Here is a 9,812-nt window from a genome sequence, read left to right as displayed (position 1 = left end):
CTAAAGAGAGCATCAGTCCATCGCTGCCTTAGCTGGAGCTGCACAGAATCTCATCATCGTCGAAGCATTCGTCCTGAGCATCTTGGCTTCGTGTTCCATTGCTTCCCGATCAGCACCAGCCATCAAACCTGTCCAGTATGTCAAAAAAACCACAAGCAGAATATACCACATTAAATGGAGTCTTAAGCTGTTTCTGTTCAAAGGTAGCCTGGTTGCGACAATTCCATATTGCCCAGCACACGGCTGCCAAGCCAAAGGTATAGAACCTGGCTCCATCTGGTAGGAAAACATAGCACCAGGAGAAATATTGCCAAATGTTGTTCAGGCATAGGGCCGTGCCCAGCACACATCCAGCCGTCCTCCAAACCACCCGAGCAACGGGACGGGTGAAGAACAGATGTTGTGATGTTTCAATATATCTGCGGAACGAGCATCTAGGATTGCCAGCCCGGTTCCACTTCTTCATGACTTCTCTAGTCAGGAAAGCATCTTGGAACAATTGCCATAAAAAGATTTGATTCTTAAGGGGGATCTTGGACTTCCAAATCCACCTGTAATCACACTCTGCTAGATGTCTTTCTAAATAGGTATAGACCGACTTGGTCGAGAATTTTTTCTTTCTATCCAAAGCCCAACTAATTTGGTCAGATTCAGCAGATAAGGGCCAGGAATTCACCACCTTAACAAGATCATTCCACTGATCTGTAAGGGGAGGATGCAGGTGTCTTCTAAAGAGATCATTGCCTTCAAATTTTTTGAAGTCAGCAACCGTGATCTCCTGGTGGTTACAAATACTGAATAAAGCAGGGGATTGGGTTCGCAGAGGAGCTTCACCCCTGGTTGTGTCACCCCACATTCTAGCAATATTCCCATAATTCAGAATCACCTCTCTCCCTGCCAAATATACCTCCTTCACCTTCATAATGGCTTTCCAGATAGGGGAGTCCCCAAATTTACTTTCCACCGAGGGTACCGTATCATTTCTAAGATATTTAGCACGAATCACATCCTGCCAAAGGCCTTGTTGAGTTTCCAGTTTCCACCACCACTCGGTGAGGAGACTGACATTCTGTCTGTGGAGATCTTTCACCCCTAAACCTCCTTTATTCTTAGATCTACATATTCTGGACCACATTACCAAGTGATATCTTCTTCGACCATTGGTCTCTTGCCAAAAGAACTTTTTTCTATGCTTGTCTAATTTTTCAATCCACAAGGCTCCAGTCAAGAGCTCGGAGAATTGAGTAACTCACATGTACTCCTAGATATCTCATAGGGAAGTGCCCAATCTGGCAATTGAAAATATCAGAATAGAATGTTAGTAGGTCGTCATCTCCACCTACACAAAAGATTTCACTCTTAAGGAAATTTATTTTAAGTCCAGACATGAGCTCAAAGATGTAGAGCAGGAGTTTCAGGTTGACCGCAGCTTCCCTATCGTGCTCAAAGCAGATGACAATGTCATCAACATACTGAAGTATGGCTACACCCCCATTAATCAAGTCTGGGGCAAGGCCTGTCAACATGCCTTCCTTTTGAGCATTAAGTATCATTTTAGATAGAGCTTCCACAGCCATATTGAATAAGAAGGGCGAATACGGGTCCCCTTGCCGCACCCCTTCCTTGTTCAACATTTTTTTCAAATACTTGTTCAGCATTTTTTTAATGCTTGATAACATTTTTCAAATACTTATTCAATATTTTTCAATTTTTATGTAATATATATATATATTTAAAATATTTTAAAGTATAAACAAAAGTACAAAATGAAACAAAAAAAGAAACCAGAAACGTAAAAAAACAGAAAATAGGCCAACGTATGGGCCAATCGAGCCAGAGCAAGAGCAGCAGGCCCATGTCGGAGTATCTCACTGCGCTGTGCCCCGGAATATCCTATATGCCGCTCGTTGCGCCAAACTGCCGGCGCTTCGCACATGCGAGCGACCGAGCAGCGACGCAACAGGCCGGCCCGTTTAACCGTTCCAGCGCTCCCGGTTTTTGGAACATTCTAGAGGTTTCCAGCTGGGTTTTTCCGGTTTTGGGAACCTTCTAGAAGGTTCCTGAACCGGTGTTTTATTTTCCTTTCTTTTTCTATTGCTGTTTCGTTTTTCTTTTCTTTTTTTCTTTTTTCTTTTTCAAGTTTATGTTTTCTTTTTCAAAAAAAGTTCGCATTTTTTGGAAAATGTTTGCGCTTTTACAAATATGTTCAGAATTTGAAAACAATTCATGTTTTCAAATTTTGTTCACAAATTAAAAAAAATGTATGCATTTTTCAAAAATTGTTCGGAATTTTCAAAAAATATTTGTGTGTTAACAAAATTGTTAAGAATGTTTTTATTCAAACTTTTGACAACTTTTTAAAAAATGTTTGGGATTTCAGAAAATGTTTCAGTTTCAAAAATTGTTCACAATTTTCAAAAAAATGTTCATGAATTTCTGAACATATTCGGTTTATATTCTATTTTTAATTTTTTTCTTTTTTCTTTTTGAGCTTGTTCAGAAATTTCAAATATTTGTTTGGAATTTCCAACAAAATCCTTTTGAAATTTGTTCACAAATTAAAAAAATGTTCAGAATTTAGTGAAATGTTTATGTTTTCAATATTTTGTTCACAATTTCAAAAAATGTTGTTGTTTTCAAAATTTGTTCATAAATTCGAAAAAAATCAGGTAGCTTCAAATAATGTTCGTGCTTTGGAAAAGTATCATATCTTCGAAAAGTGTTGTCGTTTTCAATTTTTGTTCGTGATTTTCAGAAAATGTTTGTATCTTTTCATAATTCTTCATAATTCCAAAAATGTTCCCACTTTCAAATTTTGTTCACAAGCAAACACGAACATATTTCGTAAATTTAAAAAATGTTCGGAATTATAAAAATGTTCTAGTTTTCCAAATTTGTTCACAAATTCAGAAAAATGTTCGTGCTTTGGAAAAGTATCATATATTTGAAAAGTGCTGTCGTTTTCAATTTTTGTTCCCGATTTTCAAAAAATGTTTGTTTTTTTTTAAAGTTCTTCATAATTTCATAAAATGTTCTCATTTTTTATTTTGTTCCTTTTTTTCAAATTTAGAATCCCAAAGAATATTCACATTTTCAGAAAATGTTCATGGGTTTAAATTATTTCACAATTTTGAAAATGTTTGTGTTTCAAAATATATTTACCTTTTTTCAAAAAGAAATCAAGTTCAAAATTTCAAAAAAGGTTTCGACCTTGTTGTTGCTTATAGTTCGTATAGGACAAGCTCCCATTCAGACAGAGGAGATACTTGGTTTGATCCCTCACCAACACTCTAGTTTTTGGGAATCTTTACGAATGTTCAGTTTTTGCCACTGTCATTGGTTTCTTTAACTGTTGCGTTGCAAAAGTAGCACAGCAGGCAGCCTAGCGCAGCGGCTAGCACAGCTCGTGCAGCTGACTACGTAGTCTGTAGTCAGGGGTTCGAATCCTCAGATCGCTCAGTTTTTTAGTATTTTTTTACCTCGCGGCAAGAAAATGGGCCGGCCCAGTTGAGACCGCCCCTATGCGAAGCATCGGCTCTTTGCCGCAATAAGCGGCGAGTAGGAGCTCCCCTGTGCCCCGTCCTGTCTCTCTCCGCGGCGGAGTCGTGTCCTGAATAGGTAGAGCCAAACTATGAGATCCAAACTGGACTTTGAGCGCTTGGCGGGGGTTCCCCCAAATAGGTAGAGCCAGCGGGAGAGGCAGCGCGAGAAGGAAAGTATCCCTGATTTCTGCTGCGACCCAGAGGCATATCGTCGTCGCACAATGGGGCTAGCTGACCTCATCATCGCCATGAAGAAGCGTCGCCAGCAAATCCAGGCCGGCAGTAATAAGCCGCCAAACCCCACACCAGGTACAGTACTCTACTCTATCGCCGTTTCATCATGGAATCTAAAATACGGGATGATCTTGCTGTTTCAGTCTGATTTTTAGTCGATTGTGCTACAGTACAATCTTATTTGTCGGAGAGCAAGTTTGTTCCTCCATCTACCAGGGAGTGTTTATTTTCTGAACCGGGCTAACCCTCTCTCCAGTCCTCACATGACTGGAATACACTGTCCATATGTTTTTGGTGATATCCATCAGGAAGTGTTCAAAGCAATATCAAGAAACAAGTGCGCCTGCCCGCAATCTGCACTGGCACCATAATGCTGAAACCTGATAGCACCAAAAGTAGGCCTACGAGCAAGCAAAAGCAGCAAAGTTTCACACAAAATTCAGTCCTACAGCAGAGGACACTCCTAGAGATTACATAATAGTAGCCGTCAATGACAACACCACCAGCAGAGCTAGCAGAGCTTGGGATCATCAGATTGCAGATGTAGCACTGTTCTGCACCTCACCACCGCTCTTCGTAATGTTGATCGTGATAGCCTTTAGCACTGTCGAATCACCAGCTTTTTGGAGAGTGTTTCAGTGGGCTAGTTCTCCTCCAACCCAGCTACTTTTTAACCCCAGCTTGCATTTCATAACTCAATTCGGTGATAAAAGTATTGATCGTTTATTGTTGTTTGTGATGAGATGGCAATATACCCTCAAACAACAGACCCAAATATAGTGAGCGTCATATGAGACTTGAGAGGTGCCACCTGTCATCATGGTAGCCCATGGCTCTGTGAGTTGTGAGATGAAACCAGAGAGTGAGGATAGCAGTGGAGATTGCAATGTTCTAGACAAAACTGTCTTTGCTCAATTGACGTTTTCCTTAATTGAAACAACTTTTTTTAAGAGTTTGTCTTACTGTGCAAAAAGTTAGATAATGGAAAAAAAAGTAGAATTTCTGTGTCTGCATTCATGTACTTGAGTTTAATTTGTTGCTTTCTTCTAGTGTCGGCATAATGAATTCATCATCGTGCATGATGTATTGCAGGTATACCGATCCCTTCAGGGTCTAAAAGAGCAAGGTCATCCTGTGAACAAGATGACTATTCTCAAGGCACCAAAACAATGCGATTTTCAGGGCCAGACCTTCCAGAGGTACGGCATAGATAGAATGCTGAAAATGAAATACTTGTACTGCAATAAGTATGCTCGTTCAAACTAATCAAGTAGCCTATGTTAAGGTACTTCAGAAAGAAGAAATGATCTCTTGTCTTTCTAGCTTTAGACCGCAATAAGTATGCTCATTCAACCTAAAAGCGGTCAGTTTTGATTAATTGGAGCACTGGTGCGATACTTCAGTATTCTTGAAGCATTTTACTTCAACTAAATTTCTGCAAGGTACAAAGAAGAGTTTCCGCTTCCTCTGCACTTTCTGCTAGCTTCAAAGTTCACACCAGAATGTTTATTTCACTATTGTGCCTTTTAGGAATAAGTAATAGCCCTGTTGGGGAATCAGGTGACCTTTTCTTTTAGGAAGCAACTAATGTTAGAAGGGAAAACACTTGTTGATGTAATACTTAATCTTCCCACTGCTATAATACTTTGCAATGAGCGCCTGGCATGTAATTTACTCCATCAATTAACTTTTTCTCCCATCCTTACCTTTTAAGGATATCTGGTGTCATATACATGCCCTACTACCACTGCCTGATGCTGCCCGAGCTGCCTGTGTGTCTCGTGAATTTTTACATTCCTGGAGATGCCGCCCCAATCTCACGTTCAGTCAGGAAACACTGGGCGTGAACCTCACCTACTGTGAGAGAACACTGAGGACTGGAGAGGAGAAACTAGCTTTGAAGTTCACCAAAATAGTTGACGAAATTATGAAAAAACACACAGGCATTGGTGTGAAGACATTCAAGCTTCAGTACTGTGGTTCTCGTATCTACACCAGTCGCCTCAAAAGTTGGTTTAAGATTGCTGTTAACCCAGGGCTTGAAGAGCTTGTACTTTCGCTGCCTGTAGTAGTATACGGTCCAAAGTACTACAACTTCCCATGCTCACTTTTGTTCAATGGAAGTGGAAAATCGATTAGTTATCTAAACCTCAAAGGTTGTGCCTTCCATCCCGTGGCTGGACTTGGTTGCTTGAGAAAGCTGCATCTGTCTCGGGTACACATCACTGGTGATGAGTTATGGTGCCTTCTTTCCAATTCTCTTGTTTTGAAGGAGTTGAATCTTAGCCAATGCAATAAGATCACCCGCCTGAAGATACCGTGCCTGCTAAACCAGTTCAACCACCTGACAGTGTTTGGATGCAAAACACTGGAACTGATAGAGAACAAAGCTCCGAATCTTTGCACAATTCATATTGATACTACTCTCCTACGACTTCTATCTGGAGATTCATTGCAAGTGAAGAACCTAGAGATGTTGTGGCCCTTGGAGTATAACCTCGTTTATTATGCCCGTGCCGAGCTTCCACGGATTATGCCAAATCTTGAAACTCTTATCATTTCTTCAGCTGGTGAGGTACATTAAACTCTATTTATTACTTGAAGAGTAAGTAGCATTATTTGATTAGCCATTGTTGATGTTGCTGTTGTAGTAATAAGCATGTCTTAGAATATAATTAATCTACATGCTTTTATGCAGGTTCTTAATACACCAATCGTACGTGCCAAATTCCTGCACCTCAAGCTATTGGAGATTTGTCTTTCTGTTGCAGAAGGGGCCTTTTCCCCAGCTTATGATTATTTGTCTCTAGCTTTTTTCCTGGATGCTTGTCCTGTGTTGGAAACTTTCGAATTGTCTGTAAGTCGCTCTTCCGTCTTGTGAAGGCATCTTATATATGAGGAACCGGTAATTCATGTATGTTTTACCTGTGCAGGTATACCAGACTCGCATGAAGCATGATTCTGTATCTGGAGATTACTCGCTTCTGAGAAAGATGCCAGAACGCCACCACGTCAGTATCAAGAACGTGAAGATTGATGGCTTTTGCTCTGCAAAGAGCATGATTGAGCTAACATGCCATATTCTTGACAGTGCAACATCACTCGAGAATCTTACACTAGACACCATATATGGTGCTGATTATGAGCATGTTGATAGGTTGGCTGTCCATGAAATTGGTGGTTGCAGCTCTCCTATAGGAAAACGTATGATCAGAGATGCCCACAAGGCAGTTTTGGCTATCGAAAAATACATCGTGGGGAAGGTCCCCTCTAATGTTCAGCTAAATATCAAGAAGCCATGCAGTCAGTGTCATTCTGTCAAATGATTGTGACTATCCAGTGTTTTCATATTATATGATGCTGTATGGGTTGTGCCTTTCCCCTCTCATTAGTTATATCAAGTTTTAATTCTCAAGCCTTGTAATGTTTGTTACATGAACTTTGCTTCATTTTTTCAACTATTAGAGTTGGCTGGTGTAATATCACAAATGACCGGTGTGTAATATATTGCGGAGGCGCATGGTCAAAAGACAAAAGTGGTGTGTAAATTGTTCTTTCTTCTGACCTCCTAACTGCGACTGCTAAGGATTTTCTATTTTGCATTTTCATTTGCCGTGGATCACTTCAAGGTTTTGGATCCTTAAGAGGCAAACCTGGCAAGGATATGACTGACAACCCTCTGTTCCTAATACAAGACGTTTTAAACTGCAAAAATGTCTTATATTTAAAAACAGAAGAGGTAGTACGAAGTACACTGCACCACTATATATTTTTTTTTTGAATTTTCATGGGGGGGAGATTTCCCCACCGCTGCACCACTATATTCAGCACACGAGTAGATACCAATTACATCTCCAGTCTGGTTTGTGAGTGTAATTGTGGTTCGGCCAAATCAAATCAAGGGCTCTAATAAAATTATCCCAGCAACATGAAAAGAAACTAGAGACCTGTTATGTGTACGACAATTACCATCTGATTTTGGTACGATGTTGAAGATCGGACCATCGACACCTAGCATCAGATTGCAACACGCCGTTGGATTGCATGGTGTACCAAAATCGGACAAGTGGTGTCGTACATGAAGTAGTTTCAAAGAAAAACTAGAGAGAACTGCTATGCGAACCATCGACACCTAGCACCGATTGCAACACGCCGTTGGATTGCATGTTGTACTAAAATCGGACAAGTAGTGTCGTACATCAAGTAGTTTAAAATGAAAACTAGAGACCTGCTATGTGTACGACAATTATTCATCTGATTTTGGTACGATGTTGAAGATCACTGTCATAGCCCTAGCTTAGCCTTTGCTTGTCCTTGCATGATCATTATGTCATCATGTTAAATTTTCTCAGAAAGTTGAAATGGGGATGACAGAAACCCCCAACACCACTTAAACCAACTAGGGTTACTAAATACTTTTTCAATGAATCTGAAATGCCCTTCTATAATGTTCATCATCTTTGCCTTGGTCTAGAACCTCTGTCAAAAATGGTTCACATTTTTCTAGGACAATATTGGGTCACTGAATTAAATCATACTCTATTTGTATTTGGGCATTTAAATGCTATATAATATTTTAAATGCTCAAATAATCATAAACTAAAATGTTTGCTGTTGGTTATATTCCAAACAGTGCCATTGAGCAGTTCCATGATTTTTGGATTTGTTTAAATATTTTTAGTAAAGCCCTAAAGACTACAGAATAATAGAAAACAGACACTAAAATAGGAAAAGCAGAGAGAGAGAAGATACCTACTTGGCACCCACCAAAGCCCACCTGGCCGGCCCAGCTGGCCAGCCCAGCCACCTGGCCCCTCCCCTGTCGTCTTCCTCCTGCCACGAGGACGGAGGCGCGTGCCCGCCCCGCGCCGGCCACCTCCTCCCTCCCTGCCTGCCTGGCTTCCCCCCCAGTGCGCCTAGACGACGCCACAGAGACGCCACGCAACCCCCTGACCCCTCTCACCCTTCCCCGTGGCCCCTCTCCCCTCTGCCCCTCTCTCTCACCCTCGCCGAGTGCAGCCGTCGCCGCCAACGAGCACCGCCGTGGCCACAGCCACTGCCTCGCCTCGTCGTTGCGCTCAGAGGCTCTGCCTCGACCCCCTCTTCCTCTCCACCGAGCCGCGCCCCACCGGAAGCCCTGCAACGTCGTCCCCGACATCGTCTTCAACCTCTGGTCGCCGGCGAACTCTTCGGGGATTCGCGAGCTCCAGTCTCTCCCCGGCCTCGTCGTTGCCTCTGCTGGATTCGCCGTGAGCCCCTGCCTCTTTCCCCTCTCTCCCCGTGCTCGTCCGCGCCTTCTAGCCACCGTGGCCATCGGAGCCGACAGCTCCTCGCCGCCGGTCATGTCGCCACCGCGACTACGGGTCTACGGTCGTGCAAGCACGCGACCGAACCCACCGCTGCACTCAGAGCACTCCCAGGAGCCGAGCACACCCACCAGATCTTCATGCCGTGCTCCGTAGCCCCGTTTGAGTGCACGCCCAAACTCCGGCGGCCGCAAAAGAGATCGTCGCCGTTGACTCCGTCCACCCCCACTCGAACCACGGCCACCCACAGATGCGCCTCGCTTCCCTCTTTCAAACGCGCCCTTCCGCGCGTCAAACGGTGGCCTGTAGGCGAAACCCGAGCCACTCCAGTGCGCCTCCACTTCGTTTTGGTCGCCGCCGGCATAACTCCGGTGAGGGTGACATGGCAGATTAGTTAGGGCTAATGACGCACTTAGTCAACACCTAGTGACACTGACAGCTGGGCCCCACTGACTAATTAAACCTAGATTAGTTTCTGCTTAGTATTAACTAATCACAGTGGCCCCACACGTCAGCATTGACCATGCTGACGTGGCCATTGACTGGGTCCACATGTCAGTGACCCTAACTAGCACCGTGACACTGACCAGTGGGACCCACTGGTCAGGTTTGACCTGGACCCGCCCCTGTTGACTTGCTGACATCACCCTGACATCAGCCTAATGCAGTAATCACTTTCTGGAATTTTGAAATAAATCAGAAATGATTTATTATTTTCAGAAAATACCCA

The 9,812-nt window shown here is 42.9% G+C and overlaps 1 protein-coding gene across 1 annotated transcript; it reads left to right on the top strand.

Annotated features, from left to right (window-relative positions):
• Positions 1-3,693: 3,693 nt before the first annotated feature.
• Positions 3,694-7,149, top strand: LOC119319353. The gene is made up of 5 exons (XM_037593849.1): positions 3,694-3,851; positions 4,869-4,975; positions 5,491-6,351; positions 6,475-6,633; positions 6,710-7,149. Exons 1-5 carry the CDS (start codon positions 3,764-3,766, stop codon positions 7,100-7,102), a joined length of 1,608 nt encoding a protein of 535 aa, XP_037449746.1. The 5' UTR covers positions 3,694-3,763; the 3' UTR covers positions 7,103-7,149.
• The last annotated feature ends 2,663 nt before the right edge of the window (positions 7,150-9,812 follow it).

The sequence above is a fragment of the Triticum dicoccoides genome, chromosome 1B (assembly GCF_002162155.2).
Source record: "Triticum dicoccoides isolate Atlit2015 ecotype Zavitan chromosome 1B, WEW_v2.0, whole genome shotgun sequence".
In the NCBI taxonomy this organism is placed as follows: domain Eukaryota; kingdom Viridiplantae; phylum Streptophyta; class Magnoliopsida; order Poales; family Poaceae; genus Triticum; species Triticum dicoccoides.
The sequence above is the reverse complement of the archived record's forward strand: the minus strand, read 5'-3'. Positions and strand labels throughout refer to the sequence as shown.

Bases quoted from the DNA above. Each gene is read 5' to 3' on its own strand.
- LOC119319353 (XM_037593849.1), top strand. From the start codon at position 3,764: ATGGGGCTAGCTGACCTCATCATCGCCATGAAGAAGCGTCGCCAGCAA. The intron at 3,852-4,868 runs GTACAGTACTCT...GATGTATTGCAG, and splicing joins GCCGCCAAACCCCACACCAG to GTATACCGATCCCTTCAGGG. The intron at 4,976-5,490 runs GTACGGCATAGA...TTACCTTTTAAG, and splicing joins CAGGGCCAGACCTTCCAGAG to GATATCTGGTGTCATATACA.